Source organism: Microcaecilia unicolor, chromosome 2, assembly GCF_901765095.1.
Source record: "Microcaecilia unicolor chromosome 2, aMicUni1.1, whole genome shotgun sequence".
NCBI classification, from domain to species: Eukaryota; Metazoa; Chordata; class Amphibia; order Gymnophiona; family Siphonopidae; genus Microcaecilia; species Microcaecilia unicolor.
In genome coordinates this window covers 267,938,290-267,961,863 of record NC_044032.1, presented here as the reverse complement: position 1 = coordinate 267,961,863, position 23,574 = coordinate 267,938,290, and the positions used below count along the sequence as shown (strand labels likewise).

At 42.6% G+C, this 23,574-nt stretch overlaps 1 protein-coding gene across 2 annotated transcripts in view; it reads left to right on the top strand.

The window, feature by feature from the left end:
- The first annotated feature begins 2,349 nt into the window (after positions 1-2,349).
- SNAPC3 (small nuclear RNA activating complex polypeptide 3) overlaps positions 2,350-23,574 on the top strand; it is a 61,297-nt gene continuing 40,072 nt past the window's right edge. For both annotated transcript variants that reach the window (XM_030194155.1, XM_030194156.1), the window contains exons 1-2: positions 2,350-2,614; positions 20,090-20,173. In XM_030194155.1, coding sequence (XP_030050015.1) covers positions 2,367-2,614; positions 20,090-20,173 — 332 coding nt within the window. In that variant the 5' untranslated portion in view covers positions 2,350-2,366. The remainder of the gene's footprint in view (positions 2,615-20,089; positions 20,174-23,574) is intronic.

Sequence of the window (23,574 nt, the reverse complement as noted above, 5' to 3'; positions counted from 1 at the left end):
AATAAGTTGGTACACAGGTAGAAATTGTGTGTCTCCCACTGGAGGATCTATTTCCAGTCAGGATGAAAGGAAACAAAAAGTTTGGAAAAAAACGTCCTTTGGTGCTTAGGCCAGTACAAGCAGAAAGACAAAACTTGCCTGTAGTCCAAGCTGTGCACTGCATATTCGCTAGGGGCATGAGACCGTGGGAAGGATGTAAGAAAAAAGTAAACCAATAGAGATAAAACCCCCTACACAACCAGAGGCAGGAACTGAGGATGCTTGCTGAGAAGTACTCTATGGTGATGAAAATCAGGTAAAGTGGAACTGCCACCAGGGCCTGAGCTCACTGACCCTGCGATTGTTCAGGCCAAGGACATCAAGAGGCAGGAAAAACAAACTACTCAAAAGGAGATTTGAGTAAAAGGGATGAAAGACATTGTGTTCCCATAACAGAGACAAAGGTGTGACTGGGACTGTGACTGTGACAAAAAGCAGCCTAATGAATCAAAGGACTAGAGGCCGCCAAGAGATGGGACTATCCCTCAGAGGACAAAAAGAAGCACTGAATATACAGTGGTGAGCTTACCCGAGTTAGGTTTCAGATGAAACTCAGAAAAAAGGAAAAGGTATGGGCATAGGGTGATGCTGGACAAGAAAAAAGGGGACATCACTAGTTTTTCAGCCTAGTCTGATTTGAAATAACTTTTTATCAGACTGAACACTCCACTTCCTGCTAGAGGAATTGTTTAAAACTTTTTCAGCTGTGCAGGATTAATGACTCAATCATTTTCAAAATTTAGTTTTACTAAAAGTGGATTGAATTGTAGAGATAAAGTGGAGTCTGGCCTGTAAGGTAGTAAAACATTTGAAATAATAGAAAAATCCGAGCACTTCCCAAAAGTAGACATACACTCCAAAACAAGTTAAGTTTAATAGTAGTAGTAGTAGTAGATAAATAAAGTAGAGCATTGTCTCCGTATAGGGAAATAACATGATAATGATCTCCCAACTTACAGTAATACCCTTGGAGGACCCAGATCTTAGATATAAATGACCAGAGGCCCCATGGCTTGAGCAAGCAAGAAGATATCCCTGTCACAAAGGTGGGAGAAGAGATGCCATTCATCCTTACAGAGAGGCTCTAATAATATAGTATTAACACTTGGACCCCCCCTCCCCCCCCCCAAAGTTGAGGAACAAATTAAATTCCTGTAAAACCAAAAACCATGGCACTAGTAGTGGAGCCCTTCCCCATCTGCACTAAAATACTGATCAGCTTGTGCAAATTATATAAGCTGAAAAAGGACCTTTTAGAAAGCTTGACTGGTCCTGATGCATTAGCTCCAACATATACCTTTCCTGCCACCAATACAGTATTTTGGCAAAAATGCAACCTGATCTGCAGAACCTTGTCCAATTTGAGAATTTACATCTGCTATCTTATTTTGCACTGGGTCTACTGGAGATGTAACAGCTTACAGAAATTATTTATGAGAAAAAAGTCACGTTATTTTTTTTCTTCTATACTGGTATAGTATTTTCAATGATATATGCGCCATGGCTGTATATGGCTGGTATAAGGGGTGTGGCTACCATAGTGGGCGGAGCCATAGCTGGTGACCCTGGCCATAATGAGTACCGGTGCCTTTTTTTCCTACAAAAAAAAGCACTGCTTAAACCAGTGTCACGTAAGAACAATAATAATGCTAAAAAACATAAAATTAACTATAATCAGATTGTCATATAAATCTGAAACATAGTCTGTTATTGAAATGGACATGGGAAGTCGTCCAACACTGTATGGCTGTTCTTATGTGTTTGTATTTTAATTAATACAAACTAAACAACCTTGAAACGTAGATATACTTTTTTTTGTAATGGGTACGGGCGGGGATTGGGGAGATTCGAGCGTAGACGGGTGAAATTTCTGTTCCCCTGCAACTCTGTAGTTTGAAGAAGAAGCAAAACCCTGGCAGCCCTCAGGTTCTTCGATGTTTTTATCCTGATTCCCCACCAGAAAATGTCATCCTTCAGCCTCCCCACACTTTACCCTTGGTAACAACCAATCTCTGCCACTTCGCAGAACAGCAGATTTTTCTGCTTATACCTAAGTAGAGAGGCTCAGTTGCGGCTCCTTTATCACTTTGCAGTACGAAACGGTATAATCCGACGTTAAATCATAGCCGAAGGCACACTCAATAGCATAGCCTTCCACGCTTGTTTCTGGGGCTTGTAGTCCTTCCTACCGCCCTACTAGCGCCATCGACGGGGGCTAAACTACAACTTCCAGCGTGCAGAGCACCGGAAGCGCTATCGGTGATTGGGTCTGAGTCAATACCACAACTCCCTGCATGCATAGCGCGGGTGCACAGTGGCTGTATACAATGGCCGAAGTTGGGTCTTCTGCGAGGAGGTCTGAGGATGATAGGGACGAGGTTCCGGAGTATGAGGTGAAAGAGCAAAACAGCAAAGTGTTGCATGTGGAGGCGGTGGGGAGGCTGTGGCGGGCCAGACTGTCAGCCCGGGACTTTTCCCTGCAGGAGAATGAAGAGCCCGAGTCGGATTTGGCAGCTGTGGCCCAAGACCTTGGCTGTACGCTGGACACCGCAGCTGAACTGAAGCAGGTGTGCAGGTAATTCTGCCCTAGAGATGAGGGAAGGGGAATTCTGACACGTTATGTTATATTAAGAGCTTAGCTTCCATCCTTTGTAACAGGTCTTTCATGCTGTAAACCATAGGCAGCAGAATATGGTAGGCCACTGGGATACCATGGCCTGTCCAATATTTGCCAAACGGCATCAGCAGCTAGCAAGCTTGGTGGTGGTCTACAGAATAGTCGGGGATGGTGCATTTTTTTGGAATCTCTGGCCCAAATGGCCCATTATCAATTTCAGTGCATTTATTTTTCTTTATTCACATGCCAAGTTTCATCCCATTCTGTTACTTTTTCTTTTCTACAGAAGCTAGAACTAATTCTCACATAGAAATGTATTGCAGTGGTATACCAAGGGTGGGGTGGTGAGTGCATTCGGTCCCAGTTGAGCAGTTGTGGAGCCACAGTCTATGTGTGCAGAGCTGACAGCCACACACATGTAGACTGCCGCTCTGCGACTGCTTAATGCATCCCCTTACTGCTTGAGGGAGGGAGGAGGTGCAGCACCCTAGGTACCAACTAAGCTAGGTACACCACTGGTGTATTGGCTTATTTTTGATGGGGCTTATATATCTAATTTGGCCTATTTTACACATTTCAAACGTTTGTCTTTTTACCAGGTTTTCCCTCATGCCAAGTTATTGTGGCCTCATATGGACATTTTCAACCCTTGTGTATAATTCTTTCCAACTTGCATCGCCCCCTCCCCTCCCATTTCATCATGGTGTGAGTGAGCCCGCCCTGCATACTTCTATATAACTAACAGCAGAGACTTTAGGTAGCAGTTCTCACAGGAAAGGAGGAGGTGATCTGGAAGAAATGTTTGTGCTGTAGAATTGAAGTTTTGCATGTGGGGGGGGGGGGGGGGGGTGGAAGAGAAATGAACTATTTAAAAAATGCCTCTGTACATTTTCACTGTGACATAGCAATTTTTTATTATTGTTTGTTGCATTTGTATCCCACATTTTCCCACCTATTTGCAGGCTCAATGTGGCTTACATTTTGCCGTAATGGCGATCGCCATTTCCAGAATGAGAAATACAAAGTGGTATTGCATTAAAGTTCGTAAGTGACAAAGTAGATTGTCCAACAGTGATTTTTGCACTAGACGAACGTCCAGGTCTAAAAAGGACATTTTTATCAAGAACAGTTTGTCAGGTCCAAGACAAGTTACAAAAAGTTGCGTTGATTGAGCAGCTGACCACTGGAAGGATTAAGGCATGACTCCTCCCTCTCCCCTGAAAGGGAAACCAGAAAGGAAAACCAGGCTTTGTCAGTGGACTGTAGTAAACTAAGGGATGCAGGTTCAAGTCCCACTGTAACTCAATTTTTGTTTTCTGGGGCTTCCTCCAGGAACAGAGCAATACTTGCTGTATTTAAAGATATGATACCTGCAACCCTGAAGGCTATTGAAGTATGGTGCCTTTAGGTACAGTAGGTATTTTTCTGTTCCTGGAGGAATCGCATTTACAACTGCCCTGTCGTCCTGCAAATCTCCATCCCTTTCCATATCGGTGATGTACTTCATTTTAAGTTAATCAGAGATATATTTATTTTCTTTACCTGCTGTGAAACTTGGAATTAATTGTTTTGCTTTCTTATTGCTTGTTATGTGTACTACCAACTTAATATCTCTTGTCATGGGTAGGGACAAATTATATTGGGAAGATTGTGGGATCCCTATCAGATGTGCTCAGGACTCATGAGATTAGGACTGACAACTGTCTGGCTTTTTATGGGTTATATTGATTTTTACATTCATGTCCGGTAGCTAGAATGATTACTAATATATATTTTTCTGAGTTTAAAAACTCCCAATTATTCTGCCTATAGGAGTGAGCTTGCCTCCTATATGTTTCTAGAGTAAATGGTACCAGAGGTTAAGTGGGATCCAGTCAGCAGGAAGGCTGTGTGGACGAAGCACAGCAAGGTAGTGTAGTCACATAAAAAGGAGGTGGTAAGCCCTATGCTGTAGTAGAAAAGAAGTTTCTGCATATAGTGGGAGATAGAAGAGAAATTAAGCCCCTCCCCTCCCCCCATGGAAAAAAGGAATTCCAACATCTGCAGTATACAAACACTGATTCACAATAACATAATTACAGAATTGTACCTTTCAAACAGTCCTCCTCTCTCATCTCTCCCGTTCCCAGCTCTCAGAGAACCAACAGATTACATAAATGCAGGTGTACACTGACACACAAACACATATCAGACATAGCAGTCCTGTAAAGATCAACATGCAGATAAGTTGGAGAGAATTCCATTAGCCTCACTTTGTGTGCTAGCCCCATGTGTTATACTTTTACATTCTTCTAATCCATTTAACATTACGCAACTTGATGCAGCACAGTCCAAGGATGCCAACATCATATGGAGGCCTATTACCAAATTATATCAACCTTAGCACTCAAATGGTGGTTTTCCTTACAGAAGTTTTCTTCCAGGACTTGTGTTCAGATAGGACCAGTAGAAAATGTTTGTTTCTCACTGATAACTTTGCAAAAAAGATATACATCTATAGAGGCGTAATTATGCCTTTTTTTTAATGAAAATTGTAATGTAAACAAGTTTTCAAGTGCCAGTAAAAAAAAAACAAACAAACCCTAAATAATGAGCTGCTTTGCACATTTTTTCATAGCAGTAACTCGGTATTAATGAATTAATATAGAAGCATTCACATAGTGGATGCTGCATAAAAGTTTGTACAATTGATCAATCCTTAAATCTAATACTTAGGCCCAGTGCACATTTACAAGTATCTAAAAATGCTAGTGTTGCTTTGCATTTTGCGTGATGATGTGCATATGTACACGCATGGCAGGCCTAAAAGTGCAAAGCTTGAATGTTGGCCTCTTGCAGTTTCTCAGGTGTTTTTCTGCTTTTATAGAGATTTCAGAACAGTGTTAATATGTGTCCCAGCTTGAGGCCCATCCACTGGAATAGTGGTGGGCCGATTTTCATAGCTTAAACTGCTGAAAAGCACTGACTAGGCCTGAAAATCTGATGATGGCCTTGTTGCTGAGCACCTGCAGTAGCAGGACTGCTTGATAAGCCTTATTAGAATTTAGTGTGACATTCAAAAGCAGTGCAAAAGCCAAGATCAAGGAATTGATGGCAAAAATCCTAAAAAGTTTGGTTCAGAAAATGGAGTCTGCTGCAGTTAAAATGGCTCCCAGTATCACAAGATATAACTGATCTCTCCATATTAGGAGAGATGTTTACAAGACAGGAAACTGTCGTTATTACGAAATTTCAGGGGGGGGGGAAGAGGGAGCAGGTGGGCACCTGACCTGCGGTTAAGTATGATTCACAGATGAAAAAAAAGTCTCTCTCCATTGAATTGTATGGACTGCAAAAAGTATATAAGAAATGTAAATCAGAGTTGAAATCGGAGTCCTTCCCCGACGCCAGTCAGAGGGCGAAGCTACGGTCGGTCGAACCCAGAATCTGACTGATGTGTGTACCAGCTTGAAGTTTCAATTGGTGAGAATAAAGACTATTTCTATCACTAAACTTCTCCAGCCTGAGTTTCAATCTTTTGATTGTCTATCTGCTTCTTTGAACTGTCTCACACAAATAATATACACACAAGTAAATTATCTTTCACTTATATATATATTATGTGGGAGAATAAATGGCCACAGATTCACCTAGATCCCAGAAGCCAGAAAGCCGAGGTCCTGGGAGTTAGATTTGAACTGCGCCTTCTGCCACCCCCTCTACGCCTCCGTGCCAAAGTGCGGTCCTCAGAGACCCGCACCTCACTCCCATGGGAATGGGTTGTTTGGATGCATAGAATCCTCATGGGAATGGGCAGACAGGAGGTATAGAGGGGGACATTAAAAACAACAGCCTTTGATTAAAGATGATGCTCTTTAAGGTCAGTCCAAAACAAAAGAGAACAAACCAACCCTAAGTAAATAATCCAAGCAAAAAAAGTAGGGATGGACGAATGGTCTTTCGAGGACACACTTGAAAGTAGATGAAATAATATCTTTATTGGTGGTATCAACTGTATCAGGATTGTACAGTATCAGATAGTCAAGAGACTCGACATGGGCCCATGTTTCAGCGCCACCGCGCCTGCATCAGGAGTCACAGTCTTATGAGAATCCTACTTTGGTGATGGATGCCAAAAACGGCACCAAATTGCAGCAACGAATATGTAGATACTAGCAGTCCCCGCTGCCGTTGCTCAGCGATAGGTTAGTACTTTGTAATTGAGAAAAGCAGAGCTACCAATTCACATGTATTTGGTGTGCGACACATGCTTTCAGCCCCCAGCTGACACGCCAAAGCAGCCTCTTCACACGCATTGAGAGGAGGAGACTCTGGCATGTCGTCGGGCAGCAAGATTCCCCAATTGGTGCTCCTGTTGCCGGCTCTGCGGTTTAAAATTGTGACTGTGAACTTTTGCGAGACTACTGCAAGAGTTCGCAGCTGCCATTTTTAACATCAGAGCTAGCACAGGCAGCAGCAATTGGGGATCGCTGCTGCCCGAGAGTACCCTAGACCACCAGGACATTATGATGGGGGAGGGCAAGGAGTGAGTCATCGGTGCTGCATCGGGGGAGGGGAGGGGGACAATGAATGAGAGGCCGATGCTGCATCAGGTGGGAGGGAGCAAGGAGTGAGAGGTCAGTGCTGCATTGGGTGGGCAAGGAGGTATTGCATGGGGAGGGCAAGAAGGGAGGGAGGGAGGTACTGGGCAGGTAGGGAAGAGAGATCCAGGGAGGGGATGAGGAAGAAAGACTGCATAGAGAGTGAAAGAGTTGCTGAACTTGGGGGGGGGGGGAGGGCAAGGAAAGAGAGGTACCAGGATCTGTGGGTAGTGAAAGAAGAGGGAGAGGTGCTGGTCCTGGCCCTGCAAATGGGAGAGCAGTGAGGGAAGAGAAGAACACTTTTTGGACCCCTGGGGGGCAGATAGGAAGAGAGGGAGATATGCTGGCCAAGAGAGAGAAACGGGAGGGAAGAGAGAGAGGCTGGCACATGGGGGTGTACAGAATAGGGACAGAGAGGGGAGACACTCAACATGCAGGAAGACGGGTGATGCTGGGTCAGATAGGGATGCAGTGAGAAGATGGATGGTGGACATGGAGAGAAAAAAAAAAATACCAAATGGACAAGGAGACTCTGGCAAGACAGTTGAGAGAAGAAAGCAGAAACCAGAGACAATGACCAACATAATAAGAAAAATGAAATGACCAGACAACAAAGGTAGAAAAAATAATTTTATTTTCTATTTATTGATTGGAAAATGTCAGTTTTTGGACTGCACATCTGCCAGGACATAGTTTTAGATATGGCTGGGTCTCACGTTTGGCCTTCAATCTCCAGCATTGTGGTGGTAAATCTCCAGCACTGGGATGGGACAGCCTTGGCATCTCTGTCAAAGCAAGGTTTATTTGTGTGTAATAACACTGTATAAGTATATTCTGTGGGGTGAGTGTCAGTGGGAGTGTGTAGTTCTGGGGTGTGTGAGAAACGGTGACATTGAGTTTAATACTCCCTTAAATCAGAAAATGTGGCAACTGGATCCCTACCTAGCACTATCTTTTCTGATCAATTTGTTTAGGTTTGGCTTTCACCGTTTTCCTGTCAAAACACAGCCTTCTTTTCAAGGGCATATTGAAACCAAAACCAGCCTGACCCCAATACTTTCTCTCTAACGTTCCCAGCAGTCTCTGCACCCCACCCCCCCCATACTGAAATTGTTATGGAAAAGGGTATTAGAGAGGGACAACTGTACAGCTGCTGTCCGTGTTTCTCTAAGCCCTCACCCTATCCTAAGCAGTTTGTCGCTTAGTAACAGCAAGAAAGAACTTTCCGACCTACAGCCTATTCAATTAATGGATGGAACTGAATCACTTCAAACCACACAATAACCTCGGCAATAGCGAGTACAGTCTGCGTGCTGAGTTTGGTGGCCATACCTCTTCAGGGGCCACCAAAGAAACGGACAAACAAATACATGCGTCTGCTTTATATATTTATATATATATATATATATATATATATATATATATATATATACACATAGAGAGAGAGAGAGAGAGAGAGAGAGAGAAAAGAGTTATGGTAGTCTACCAGACATTTTACTATATATATGTGTTCTATGTTTTCGCTCTTTAAGGTTACCTATGCATATCATTTAATGACTGTATATGAACTGGATTAAGCTGCTTTTTGTGATTTTTGGAAGCTAAGTGATGTGCTAGTTCTGTACTAAGGAACTTGGAGACCAAAAGAATAACTTGGGTTTCTCTCATAGTCTGATCAGAACCACATCTCGTAACCACCTTTCATAAGAGGAACAGAAGCCTAGGACATGTTGCTATTCTGTGTAATTGCAGTTTACTTGGCCTGGCAGGTGCTCTTCTAGAAGTACAGGCTTGCAATTAAGAGTAATAGGAAGTCAGGATTTAGCCCTAGTGCTGTACTCATATTACACATAGATTTTGAGTCCAAGAGAGGTTCAGGAATAGTTTTTACTTCCAGCAGCAGTGGTGGTGTAGAAAATAGAAAATGCTGACTTAAAATTTGGCATCTTGATGAAGGCCCACTGCTGCTATTTTTTTTGCCATTCTGTTGATTTATAAAGTGTGAACTGTGAAAGGTCACACAAGCTGTAAGATATTTATATACAGTCAGTGTTGTAATTGCCAATTCGGAAGTTCAAACATTTTACATGGCACTAACATCTATCTTGCTAGCCATAGACACCTCTGGATATATTCTGTATTATATGCAGTAACTGTTGGATTCTTCTACACTGAGTCAGAACTTGAATTCCTTGAGGTTAATATCTCAGAGGAGCACTCTTAATTGACAACTACAAAGGTTGAATGATGTGGCACTAGCTTGTTTGACATCTGATGATATTTTGTGATGTCTGCCATGGCTGATCATACAGACTTTGTTTGCATTACTGTGGAAAAGGTAGAAGGTTGATAGGTATGCAGACAGATGAGCATTGAAAGGAAATGCGGCAGTAGGATCCCATAATCTACATGAGGAGTAACCTAGTAGTTACAGCAGTGGGCTGAGAACCGGGGAAGCCAGACTTAAATCCCACTGATGTTCCTTGTGACCTTAGGCGAGCCACTTAACCCTCCATTTCCTCAGTTGGAAACTTGGCTTATAAGATTCCAGGGACAGGGAAATATATACGTTACCAGCAGAATGTAACATGCCTTGACTGTTACTGAGAAGACATGAACTGAATTCAAATGAATTTCAGATTATATTGCTTCTGCATCTGTGGTTTACTGCAAGCGCTGGAGGATGGAGGTCGCAGCGAGAGACATTCAGCAGAGGTAGAGAAAGAAGGCTGCAGATGTCTTTGAGCCAGGTCAGACATCATAGCACTAAGGCAGCTGGGCTCAGAACTGACTTCAACAGCTGCTGCAAGGTCAGGAAAGTATAAATGTCCAGGCAGAGAGCAGCAGGTCTATGAGTGACCAGGTGTTCAAGGTCATGGTTGACATAACACATCAATAAGAAATTTTACAGAAAAAAATAAAAAAAAAACAAGAAGTCGAGGACCTTGCTGCACTTGTTGGCCGGAATTCTGCTCCGGAATGGTGGCTCAGGGGAAAGGCTGCAGCTCTGTATATGAGCATCTGATTTGCTTGCAAAAGGTCCCAGCTTCATTCCCCAGCATCAGTTCTGGTAGGGCCAAAAAAAGAATCTTGTCAGGACTTTTTAAGAAGTGCGGTCAGTCAGTTGTATCTCTATTCATTTTTCTCTTCCCTTGTCTGAGCAGACAGGTGCAGGAGATGAGACCTATTGGAGGGAGGTTCAAAACCCAATCCTTCTCTCCCTAGGGAATTTTTTTCTGCTATTATTGTCTGATTCTTCTCTTAACAAGGTTCTCACTACATCACTGACCCATGTGGGACTTGCTGGAAAGTGCAGCGACTGGGCTCGATGTATAAAGCTTACTGTGTTTGCAACATTTACTTTAGACCGGTAGTAGCCAGTCTAAAGCAAACATTATTTAGCGTCTAATGCACAAAGGGGTTCTGTGTCCCTTTTATCGTGCACCGTAGCAGCTACTGATAACCCTATGCAAGTATATTACAACAAGCTTGTTAGTATTAAAATGAGCATTCCAAGTGATGCACAGACATTTCCGTTCCCTGATGGGGAGATGCACTAAATTTACCAGGCCAGCAGTATGCTTTCGTCACTAGTTCCAGCCAGTTTAGCAAGCCCATTATTCTATGGGGAAATGCACAAAGATTTGCGGCAGCATACACCAGGAATCGCATGCTGATGTATTTAAATAAACTGTTATGTGCTCAAATAGCATTGAGGGATGCACAACAAGGCCCACCTACCTTTAGCAGTAGAAATTTAACAAGAGGTCTGGAGCAGCCATAGATACTCAGCAGTCTGCTGGTCTCTGAAATGTCCCTGGAGCTGTTGGTATGCAATGGAGCTGTATGATTGGGGGCTGTAGCAGCAGGATCGGGAGCCAAGCCACTTGAGTTGCATAGTCCTGGAACTCCAGGGTTTTACTTGCTGGCTGTTCTGCCTTGAGCTTTGCACTTTTCATATGAGTCTCTGGCATACGGGCCCCCCAGGAGGAGGTCAGCAATAGATCGGGGACAAGCTCTTGTCCCTGCCGTGCAGGCACAAGTGCAGATGGAGAGGGAATTGGGGAGATCCCACTGCTGCCATTGTGGAGAGCCGGCCTGGTACTGTTGAGTCAACATGGTCTTGAGCAGGTCAGGGCACTTCAGCTCAAGCATAAGTACATAATGCCACACTGGGAAAAGACCAAGGGTCCATCGAGCCCAGCATCCTGTCCACGACAGCGGCCAATCCAGGCCAAGGGCACCTAGCAAGCTTCCCAACCGTACAGATATTCTATACATGTTATTCACGGAATTGTGGATTTTTCCCAAGTCCATTTAGTAGCGGTTATGGACTTGTCCTTTAGGAAACTGTCTAACTCCCTTTTAAACTCTGCCAGGCTAACCGCCTCAACCACGTTCTCTGGCAACGAATTCCAGAGTTTAATTACGCGTTGGGTGACGAAATATTTTCTCAGATTTATTTTAAATTTACTACACTGTAGTTTCATCGCATGCCCCCTAGTCATAGTATTTTTGGAAAGCGTGAACAGACGCTTCACATCCACCTGTTCCACTCCACTCATTATTTTATATACCTCTATCATGTCTCCCCTCAGCCGTCTCTTCTCCAAGCTGAAAAACCCTAGCCTCCTTAGTCTTTCATCATATGGAAGTCGTCCCATCCCCGCTATCATTTTAGTCGCCCTTCGCTGCACCTTTTCCAATTCCACTATATCTTTCTTGAGATGCGGCGACCAGAATTGAACACAATACTCAAGGTGCGGTCGCACCATGAAGCGATATAATGGCATTATAACATCCTCACACCTGTTTTCCATACCTTTCCTAATAATACCCAGCATTCTATTCACTTTCCGAGCTGCAGCAGCACACTGAGCAGAAGGTTTCAGTGTATTATCGACGACGACACTACCCAGATCTCTTTCTTGGTCCGTAACTCCTAACGTGGAACCTTGCATGACGTAGCTATAATTCGGGTTATTTTTTCCCATATGCATCACCTTGCACTTGCTCACATTAAACGTCATCTGCCATTTAGCTGCCCAGTCTCCCAGTCTCGTAAGATCCTTCTGTAATTTTTCACAATCCTGTCGCGAGTTAATGACTTTGAATAACTTTGAGGCATATTTTCAAAGCACTTAGCCTTCCAAAGTTCCATAGGTTTCTATGGAACTTTGGAGGGCTAAGTGCTTTGAAAATATGCCTCTTTGTGTCATCAGCAAATTTAATTACCTCGCTAGTTACTCCCATCTCTAAATCATTTATAAATATATTAAAAAGAAGTGGTCCTAGCACAGACCCCTGAGGAACCCCACTAACTACCCTTCTCCATTGAATACTGCCCATTTAACCCCACTCTCTGTTTCCTATCCTTCAAACCAGTTTTTAATCTACAATAGGACTTTTCCTCCTATCCCATGACCCTCCAATTTCCTCTGTAGCCTTTCATGAGGTACCTTGTCAAACGCCTTTTGAAAATCCAGATACACAATATCAACCAGCTCCCCTTTGTCCACATGTTTGTTTACTCCTTCAAAGAATTGAAGTAAATTGGTCAGGCAAGATTTCCCCACACAAAAGCCATGCTGACTTGGTCTCAGTAATCCATGTCCTCGGATGTGCTCTGTAATTTTGTTTTTAATAATAGCCTCTACCATTTTCCCCGTCACCGACGTCAGACTCACCAGTCTATAATTTCCCGGATCTCCCCTGGAACCTTTTTAAAAAATGGGCGTTACATTGGCCACCCTCCAATCTTCCGGTACCATGCTCGATTTAAGGATAAATTGCATATCACTAGCAGCAGCTCCGCAAGCTCATTTTTCAGTTCTATCAGTACTCTAGGATGAATACCATCCGGTTCAGGAGATTTGCTACTCTTCAGTTTGCTGAACTGCCCCATTACGTCCTCCAGGTTTACCGTGAAGTCAGAAAGTTTCTCCGACTCGTCCGCTTGAAATATCATTTCCAACACCAGTATCCCACCCAAATCTTCCTCGGTGAAGACTGAAGCAAATAATTCATTCAATCTCTCCACTACGTCTTTGTCTTCCTTGATCGCCCCTTTTACCCCTCGGTCATCCAGCGGCCCAACTGATTCTTTTGCCGGCTTCCTGCTTTTAATATACTGAAAACATTTTTTACTTTGCTTTTTTGCCTCTAATGCTATCTTTTTTTGTTCGTAATCCCTCTTGGCCTTCTTTATCTGCACCTTGCATTTGCTTTGACACTCCTTATGCTGCTTTTTGTTATTTTCAGACGGTTCCTTCTTCCATTTTCTGAAGGCATTTCTTTTAGCCCTAATAGCTTCCTTCACCTCACTTTTCATCCAGGCCGGCTGTCTTTTGGAGTTTGGCCTGGGCCTCCAGGATGGTATTTTTGAACAGCGTCCATGCCTGTTGTACAGTTTTTACCCTCTCAGTTGTCCCCCTAAGTTTTTTTTTTTTTTCCACTGTTCTTCTCATTTTATCATAGTCTCCTTTTTTTAAAATTAAACGCTAATGTATTTGACTTCCTGTGTATAGTTACTTCAAGGTTGATATCAAAACTGATCATATTATGATCACTGTTATCAAGCGGCCCCAGTACCATAACGTCCCTCACGAGATCATGCGCTCCACTAAGGACCAAGTCTAGAATTTTTCCTTCTCTCGTCGGCTCCTGCACCAGCTGCTCCATAAAGCTGTCCTTGATTTCATCAAGGAATTGTACCTCTAGCGTGTCCCGATGTTACATTTACCCAGTCTATATTTGGATAATTGAAGTCACCCATTATTATCACATTGCCCATTTTGTTTGCGTCTCTGATTTCTTTTATCATTTCTGCGTCTACCTACTCATCCTGGCGAGGTGGACGGTAGTACACTCCTTTCACCGTCCTTTTCCCTTTTATACATGGAGGGCAGTGCTTTATTTGGGGAGAAGAGCTGAGAAGCAGCCCTGCTGGAAAAGCCAAGTATTGTTTGCAAATGAAAGTGTTTGCAGGTGCATCTAGATCTGTGCTAAACTTCTCTCCCAGCAAAAGCATTGTGTGTATGAAAGCCATTTATGGCATACAGAGTACCAACTGACTGTGCATGCTCTGGAGCTTTCCCCTACTGAGCAGCATGGTAAAAGTTTGTGCTACTCATTTGCATGCTTTTTAATTAGTGAATCACCCTCTATTTCCACCTTGGTAATTTTTACCAGGATGGAAATAGCGGGTGATTCTTTCCGGGGACATTATTGCATTGGCCCTTGAATGCCTATCTTTAACGTGCAAAATTTTTCGGCGGGTCTAAAGTTGTCATTGAATGAGGACAACTTGTGGAGCAGTTTTCTGGATTGTGTAGAGTACTTGTGGTAAATTGCCCAGCCCTTGGCAGGTAAGGGCTAGCAAATGTAAACACCACCCCCTTTTAAAAAGAACAACATTTCAACTGAGTTAACGATTCACAGACAAAGCATTTTCTTTGTAAACTTACCTCTGCCCCAAATTCTTAAGTTATCACAACTGTTTTTCAATAGTCTTCTAAATGAAACAAGATTTTATACCTTAAACACGCACATCTGTTTTAGCTAGTTATGTGTGTGCCGTAGGAGTGGAAAGTCGAGCTTTGAAGTGCATGCACAGAACATTAGGGCTTACCGAGGGACTGTTCTACACATGTGCTAGGCGCTTTTCCTACCGAGCCACTTACAGATTTTCCATGTATCTCATTTGCATGCGATTTCCTTTGAAAATCGGTCGCTGTTTCAAAATTGCTAAGTTCAGCCTCTGATATAAACGTGCACAGTGTTTAATGGCAACTTTTGTGCGTAGGTCCTCTCTGTGTAGTCCTGGCATAGACTTGCCAAGTTCAACAGTGCACTGCTTACTTTCTGGACGGAGGGGGGGGGGGGGGGGGGCTGGTGTGTTAGATTTAAGTTGAGCTGCATTATGGTGCTGATAAATTAAGTCTTCAGATAACTCTTAAGCCTGTGTAAGAGGATTGCAGCTCGCATAAACCTTCCTTGCTTCAGGAATAATCTCCTTTTCAATATGGGTGTTTTTTTTATTCTGTTTATTGTCATGGAATTTGGTACCACATTTTATATATTCTGAGCCTTATTTTACGTACTTATTGGGATTTCTTAACCACATTTATAAATATATTTGTATTGTACTCTGAGGCTTTCAGATTAAAGGAGGGGGAAGAGGGGTCAAAAGACATTGGAAAGCATATCTTGTTAACTTTTCATTTCAGCTTGCTTTTGTATTTCCCACTGCTTGTCCTGTAAGTCAGTTGCTTGAGTGACTTAACCATGTCTATTATGCCAGCATGCTGCAGCCTTTCAGATACGCTTGGCCGGTGCTATTATTACAGTGGCTTGACAGTGTGACCCACTTTAAACTGTAAGGGGGTCATCAAAGCAGGGTGGAAGTCCTGAAAAGCTAAGAATGCTTATGTTGGGACTTTTTTCTTAAAAAAAAAATTCTTATTTTGTTTAGTCACTGTAATAAGGGTTTACCAGCAAGTTAAACACAGCAGTAAGATATCTATCTATCTATCTATCTATCTATCTATCTATCTATCTATCTATCTATCTATCTATCTATCTATCTATGTTAAAATCTTTATTGGGTTATTGAACAAATCGAATACAATTCAAATTGTTAAGGTATCAAAGTGCCACAACATATACACCTGTGTAGAAAACCTATTCAAATTCTCAAAAATCTTCCCTCCCTCTTACAGTAATAAGCGGAAAAGCATTGCTGCTTAATTTAATATTCTACTACAGGCTGCAGGTTGTAAAGTGGCCCAGAATCTCTCCCATTGCCTTTGAAAGCGCTGTCCTGTAACTGAAGATATGTCAGTAATGTCTCTGCGTTCCACTGTGAGGAGTGTAATCATTTGTGATCTCTAGATGGAAAGCGAAGGGGGTGAGGACTCCCGCCATTGTAGGAGTGTGGCCTTTTTGGCAATCAGAACCAAACGTCGTAAGAATCCAAGCATACCAGGGGGCCATGGAGAAGTAGGTTGTAGTCTTCAAATAACAGTGGACTCAAAATGAACTGACATTCCCATTGAGAATCTGCAAGACGCATGCACAAAAGCGCTTGATTGCTGGGCATGACTAGAATATATGGCCCAGTGTCGCAGGGGTTCTCTGACACTTTGGACAAGCTGCTGTTGCTGCAAAAGTAGCATGATGGGCTCTGTGAGGACAAATTTATATTGTAATTCCCACAAGCAAGTATTACAAGTGACTGTATCAACTGATGGCAATGCTGAATACGTGCTATGGTAATAGTTACAGAGAAATTGTGAGTCCATTATTTCGCCACTTTGGTGTAATCCAAGTCTTCAGTTGAATATTGCAAGTATTCGTGGAAGGGCAAGCAATATTTAGTATGTATCTCCACAAAAGATTGTAAATGGCCATCCTCCGTTAGAAGTTGTCAAATACTGGATTCCAAGGGAATCTTAACAAACAAATACTCTTGAATCCATACCTGGTGGGAGATCCAGGTTATGGCGTATTGCAATGAGTGGAGTCACAGAAGGAGAAAAGTGATGACGTTTGCAAAGCCAGCACCATTCAGCCCTTGCCGAACTCAGAAACACATTTTGTTGAAGGAGCACTGGAGGTCGTCCTTGGATAGTATGAAGGTGCCAGCTAAAATGAATCTTAAAAGAGGTTAGGTTCCAAAAGCAGTCACAGAAAAATCATTCCACCCTCTAAATCAATCATTAATATGTCTCATAACACAGGCAATAGTAAGATTTCTAATGTTCATAAGACCCTGTCCCCCATGCAATTTAGGTTTTTCTAAAATATCAATTGGTATACATGCCTTCTTACCCTGTTACAAAAATGCCTGCAGACGTCTATGAAGGGCGTGCTCATCCTGAGTCTTTAAATATAAAGGGAGCATTTGAAAAAGGTATAGCCACTGGGGAGCCAAAAATCATATTAAACAAAGCTATTAGCCCCAAAAGGGAAATAGAAAAAGTGCGCCAAAGTCCCAGTGTACGTTGCAAAGAAGCCAGCAGTGGCTGAACATTAATAACATACAAGTGGGATAGATTGGCAGGGATGATGACCCCTAAATATTTAATGTTAGATTCTGCCCAACTAAAAGGAAAGGATCCTTTCCATGCAAGATGAAGCTCTGGGGATAAGGGAAGTGCCTGCGACTTGAGCATATTTAATTTGAAACCAGATAGGCGACCATATTGGGCAATAAGGCGTATTAAAGAAGGTAAAGATCGCTGAGGGTCTGTAAGTGTTAAAAGAATATCATCCGCAAAGGCCATTACTTTTAGCATGTGTGACTGAATAGACACACCCTTTAACTCCTCAGACCCTCTCAGCACACATAACACAGACTCTAAAATGAGAATGAAAAGTAAAGAAGATAGTGGACACCCCTGACGTGTGCCATGAGAAATGAGCACTCGGGTACTCATAAAGTGCACCCACCACTCTGGCAACCAGCCTGTAAAACCCATGTACGTTAAGGTCTCGGAGAAACAACCAGTGAACTTGGTCAAAGATTCTCTCTGCATCCAAACTAGTCACCAGAAGATGGATCTCTTTCCACTGACAGTAAGAGAGAGCCAAAAGCAACCTATGTACATTGATTACATACCTGAAGCCACCCTGGTGGCCTAGTGGATTCTTCGGGGCAAGAAAGATCTTTCCTGCCCGCTGCCGCTGACCCTCTTGCTGCTGCATCTTCTTTAAAATGGCTGCCAAAGGCGGCCTCACAAGACTTCCGTTTGAAGTCTTGTGAGGCCGCGGCTGTAAGTCTAGTCAGCCATTTTTAAAAAGCTGCCAAGAACAATTTGGATTCAGTGGGTTATAAGTATTTAATATTTTTGAATACTGGTTTTATTTTATTTTTTTGCACCATTAGGTAAGCTCCTGAAAGGAGAATTTACTTAAAGTCTACAGTGTCAGACTACTCCTACCAGTAAATAAATAAAATGTTAGGGAGTCTCAGTGCACAAGCAAATTTGGTTGCATACTGTTTCGGCTTGGAACGATGCCCAGAAATGGAGAGAGCTAACAAACTTTCCCAGAGATAAAAATGCAGTTTATTTACAGCTAGTACTATGCTTTTAAAGCAAATGCAGTATATTTATAGCTAATAATAATACATCACTGAAACACATACCCAAAAGAAGGTACAAAATAGAGCTCTGTGGAACAATACATGGATTCTAAGTGGTGTATAGAAGGTTTAGTTGATTGAATTATGATTGTGGCTCGTGACCTATGGATCGAACAGCTTCCTCACCTGGAAAGAGCATTTGAGAATCAGCTAGTGGACGGAGTAACAGTTGTTGTAGTCATTAAAGGAGGGTGTTTACCTCCTTGGATTTGTGTCTTTGCAGTGAGTGTTTCATACATCTGTGAGTAAGATAGATAAGGAAGGTGCTGTTCCTTTGTCTTCAGTATGACTTTCACATAGAGTGAGTTAACTACTGTAGTCCACTAGAAAAATGGGAAGTAATTCAGATTTATTTCCTCATGGTAGGACAGTGGGTGTTGCACACCGAGTGCAGCTTGAGTGACTATATGAATGGTGATTCTGTCAGTGGTGGATGGCATGAAGAGCCAAAGGACATGGAACAGGCTTTCAAGACAGATGGCTCTAGGGAGTGATATGTAGTGTCATGCCTGAGGCAGGCATGAGATGCAGACCAAACCCTGGATCCACTGCCTATGTCAGATGCAGATGTGAATATAAAATTCAAACATATTTTTTAATGGAAATGTATGAGACGATACTTTTTATTATTATTATGTTAACCTAATACATTTCTTGTGCATCTTTCATATGCACCCTCGTCTTCCAGTTCAAACAAAAAGAGCAGGTCAGAGTGAGAGATGATGTTGCCGTAAAATACTACACAATCGGCCGCCTTTTGTACTGCTCCAGCTCTTTGGAACGCTCTGTCTCTGGTGTTGCATTCAGAGCCTTTCTATTTGAAATTTATCCCAGAAAGTTAACTCCGGCTTGATTTGGACCCTTGGTTCAGACTAGTTGACTTCTAGTGCAGGCTGGAGATCAATCCATCTTTGTCTCCTTACCTCCTTCTCTACTTTCCTGTTCTATCTAAATATTGACATTCCTTCCTTTTCTTAGATTAGCATGTGTACTTAAACTCTGGAATTTGTTGCCAGAGAATGTGGTAAAAGCAGTTAGCTTAGTGGAGTTTAAAAAAGGTTTGGACGGCTTCCTAAAGGAAAAGTCCATAGACCATTATTAAAATGGATTTGGGGAAATTCCACTGCTTATTTCTGGGATAAGCAGCATAAAATGTTTTGTACTTTTTTGGGATCTTGCCAGGTATTTGTGACTTGGATTGGCTACTGTTGGAAACAGGATGCTGGACTTGATGGACCTTGGTCTGTCCCAGTATGGCAGTACTTATGTACCACCATGCAGTATATATCAAGTGATTCTTAAACAATATGTTGAATCATATAAAATATATTACAGCATTTTTATGTGAGAAAGCCTTCCAGCTTCTTTAGCATAGGAACTCACAAACAGTGAAACATAGTTAGGGAATTCCTCCTTTTATACTGCCTTCCCCTATTTTTTACTCTCCCAGTAATATTATTCAGACCATTTATTACACATTTTATGAATTTCATAATCGTGTTTCATTTCTGCATTCCACTTGTAGCTTTATTGCAGAATGTGTACTAATTTTATTGTTCTCCTTCCCTCCATTCTTCTCTCACAAACAAAGCCCCAGTAAGCCACTTGTTCCTTACCCACCTTCTGAGTGAATGGAATGTGAAGTGACACAGGGATGGAGGAGCTGAAAATCTGTTAACCTTCTCTGCTTTCTTTCTCATTTTTCAGTACTGACTCGTTAAAATGCTATGAAGATGATAGTAATGCAGATCCTGATACCATTCCTGAAGACACAAGACTGGTGACTCTGGGGTATGTTGACTTTGTCTTTCACTATGCAGATATCTTCCCTGGGTAATGGCACTGTGGGGTGTACAGACCCCAGCTTCATGCTGGAGGAATTTCCAGGGATAAATTCATGTTCTCAATGTGTATGCTCTCCTGCCTATCCAATCACTGTTATGCTTTCTACTTTTATGTATCATAAAATGTATTTCCTGCTTGTATAAATGTCCTGTGCGACCTTTGAAGATTACGTGCCCATTTTAGGCAGCACTGGGTTGTACTTCTTAAAACCAGAAAGCAACTGTCAACAGTAGTCAGCTACACTACAGAAGCTTCTTCTTAGTTACACTGGAATCAAAATAGCCTGACATTGCAGAAACACTTAAAGGAAAGACTCTTTGAGATTGGCTCAGCAAGCAAAGTCCACAGTGGTGAGTGGGGCCTCTCAGAAAGGAGTACATATCCCCAGCTCCCTTTTAGTAGTTGCTGCTTCCTCTGACCTCGTTCATAAGGAAGGAGATTGAAAGACTGTGGTGAAAGGGAGGAGGTCCTTTAAGTGTGCACTAGCTCAGGCCTGTTGTTGTCCAGCTGAGCCTGGGACCAACGTCAGCAACTTCTTGTACTATAGGGGAGTGTAAAGGTCTGTGTGTGTGTGGGGAGGTATGGGGCATAGGAGCTCTAGAGACAAAATTTGAAGACTTGCACACAATTATCATCTTGTTTTGTTATGTTACTAGATGTCCCTAAACCACAGCACGAGTCTCTTTAGAAATGGTGCATCCTACCTGAAGATAGGGAGAGGAGATACTTCACCATCCAGGTTAAGGGTGGGCTGGAGAACTAGAAAAAACCCCCCATTTTCTTTCCTCTTCGAGCTGCATCCTATAAATTGTTGTTGCAGTCTTAAAAGAGGTCTATCATCGGATAACTCCAGTTGCTGCCTCTTTGTCAGATACACCTCTATAAGAAACATGGTCTTTGTACCTCATGGGGATATACAGCACATTATATAAAGATAAGGAAGACATGCTTTGACATTTTGCATTTCTCTATAGTTTCAATCTCTCTAATAAGGAGAGAGAGAGGGGAAATGCAACAAGGCTATTATGATTGACCAAGAAAACACAGTGCAGAGCTTATTGTCTTGGAGGAGCGGAAATTAACCATAGGATCGTAGAAAATGATGGCCTGTCCATTGGTGCTGTTATTTAAGAGTTTCTTTGGTGGTCTTAAAGCTTACTTTTAAATTGTGCTTTTAAAGATATGTATTATTTACAGTTGCACATTGTTTTATTACCTAGGTACCCAGAGCTTTCTTAGCTTGGGGTTCCTCTAATGTACCTTTTCTGTTTTTAGTTTATTTATTATGTCTTTTATAGGTTGTTTTTAGATATTGAATGATTTTATTTTCATTTACAGTGACCCACTGCCTCTGACGCAACCATTTTTATACTGGCGAAACATGGCCATGTCGGGCATTTTATGTTGACTATCTGGGAGCTTTTAATCTATTAATAAAGACATTATTTTTTACAAGGTCTGCCTCATTGTTGTATCTTCCGTATTGGATTTGGCGGACTAACTGCCTTGTTGTTTTCTGACTTCTAAAGCTGCAGCTGGACAGTGCATCCACTCATCTACCCCCAGAAAGTGAAACTTTAGCCTCTCTCCATTGCCCACCTGCCTCCAGCAGCTGCAGTTTTAATCTCACCCCATTGCTCATCCATCCACTCCTAGCAGCTGCCCCAAAAGCCTCTACATAATCCACCCAGCCACCTTTTAAAGTTTTTTTTTTTTTTTTTTTTAATTGATCCTATCGACAAGGCTGCTGGAGAATCTCCTCCTCCATAACATTGCTCCTCATGGGCTGCTTCTGCTGTTGTTTGCTCTCAGAATCTCCTCCTGATTTAATGGGGCTCCATGTGGGCTGTTTTTCCAGTTTGGACGCTTCCCAACTTTTTCTCTCTCCAGCCCCCTTACCCCTGTGCTGTCTCTATCTTTCTTCTGACACATATACATCCCCATAGCTGTCTTTGTCTCCCCGGCATCCCTTAATATTTCTGAATGACAACCATGCCAAATACTCTCCTGTGGCGCATAAGCCCACCCTGTAGCTGTCTCCCAGTCACCAGCCCCCCATGTCTGAATCCCTCCAGCCTTCTCTCTCCTGTAATTGCACATACCTGTCCAGCTCTTGTACCCCAGCACACAAACAGCTCTTTCTGCTCCTGCTGTATTCCTCCTCTCCCCCCAGGCTCAGGTGCTTGCTTTCTTTCCCTCCACCCCCACCCCTCCTTGACATAGAGACCTAGTGCTCTTTCCTCTCCTCCTCAACCTCCTATGATACACAGATGCCCCAGCCTAGGTATGATCTCAGTGGAAGTAAAGGAGAGGGCTGTGCATCAGGCTTCATATTGACAACAGAAGAGGTGATTGCCTGATATGCAGTCACTCTCCTTTTCTACTGCTATTGCTCAGCAGCAGGCCTTGGGTTGGGGGGGGGGGGTGCATGTATGTGTATGGATGTGCATGTCAGAGGTACTGTGGTAGGAGGGGGAAGCAGAGTGAACTGAAGAGAGTCTGCTGCTGATGCATCCTGCATCTCCTACCAAGCTGTCTGCTGCCAGTGTTCTCTGATGGCAGCATCTAGGTTCCAGATCTGATATTATTAATTTCAAGTCACCATGGAGTACTGGTGTGTAGGGTTTGTCGAACCCTATGCTAAGGTAAACATTTTCTGCCCTACAATGGGTGATATAAGTGCAAAGGTACCTACAATTATATTGGACAGTTTGGAGGAAGCCTCATTAATTATATATTGGGAGGTAAAACTATCAGAAGCACATTGAGATGTGGATCCCAAATTATTAGAGAGTACCTTTAAATCAATTGTATTAAGGGCAGTTCCTCTTGCACCTATCGAGTAATTTAACATTTGTGTCAAAATTGTTTAGCTTGGGGTGCAACTGACTGCATATCTAATCAAGAATTGAGCATATGTTTTTGGTTAGTGACAAACTGAGAGCAATGATATTTGTGAGTAACTAGAAACAATTTAGGAAGTAGATGCCAGGTAAGAAAATGGTATTCCACATCATATAAAACATCATGTAACATAGTAAATGATGGCAGATAAAGATCTGAGCGGTCCATCCAGGCTGCCCAGCAGTCATTATCAAGTCATGATTAAACCAACAACGAATGTGATATACAATACTTGATCATTGTCTCTCTTTGGCATTTCTGGGACATAGAACGTTGAACTCCACCTGGCCTTGTCCTTTAGTTTCCAACTACTGAAGTTGCTGTCAAAGCCCAATTCTTCCTATCCAAATCAGTCGTGTCAATTATGGGACACAGACCATAAAAGTCTGCCCGGCACTGTCCTCACATTTGAAACGACTGGAGTTTGTTGAAGTCCTCTCCAG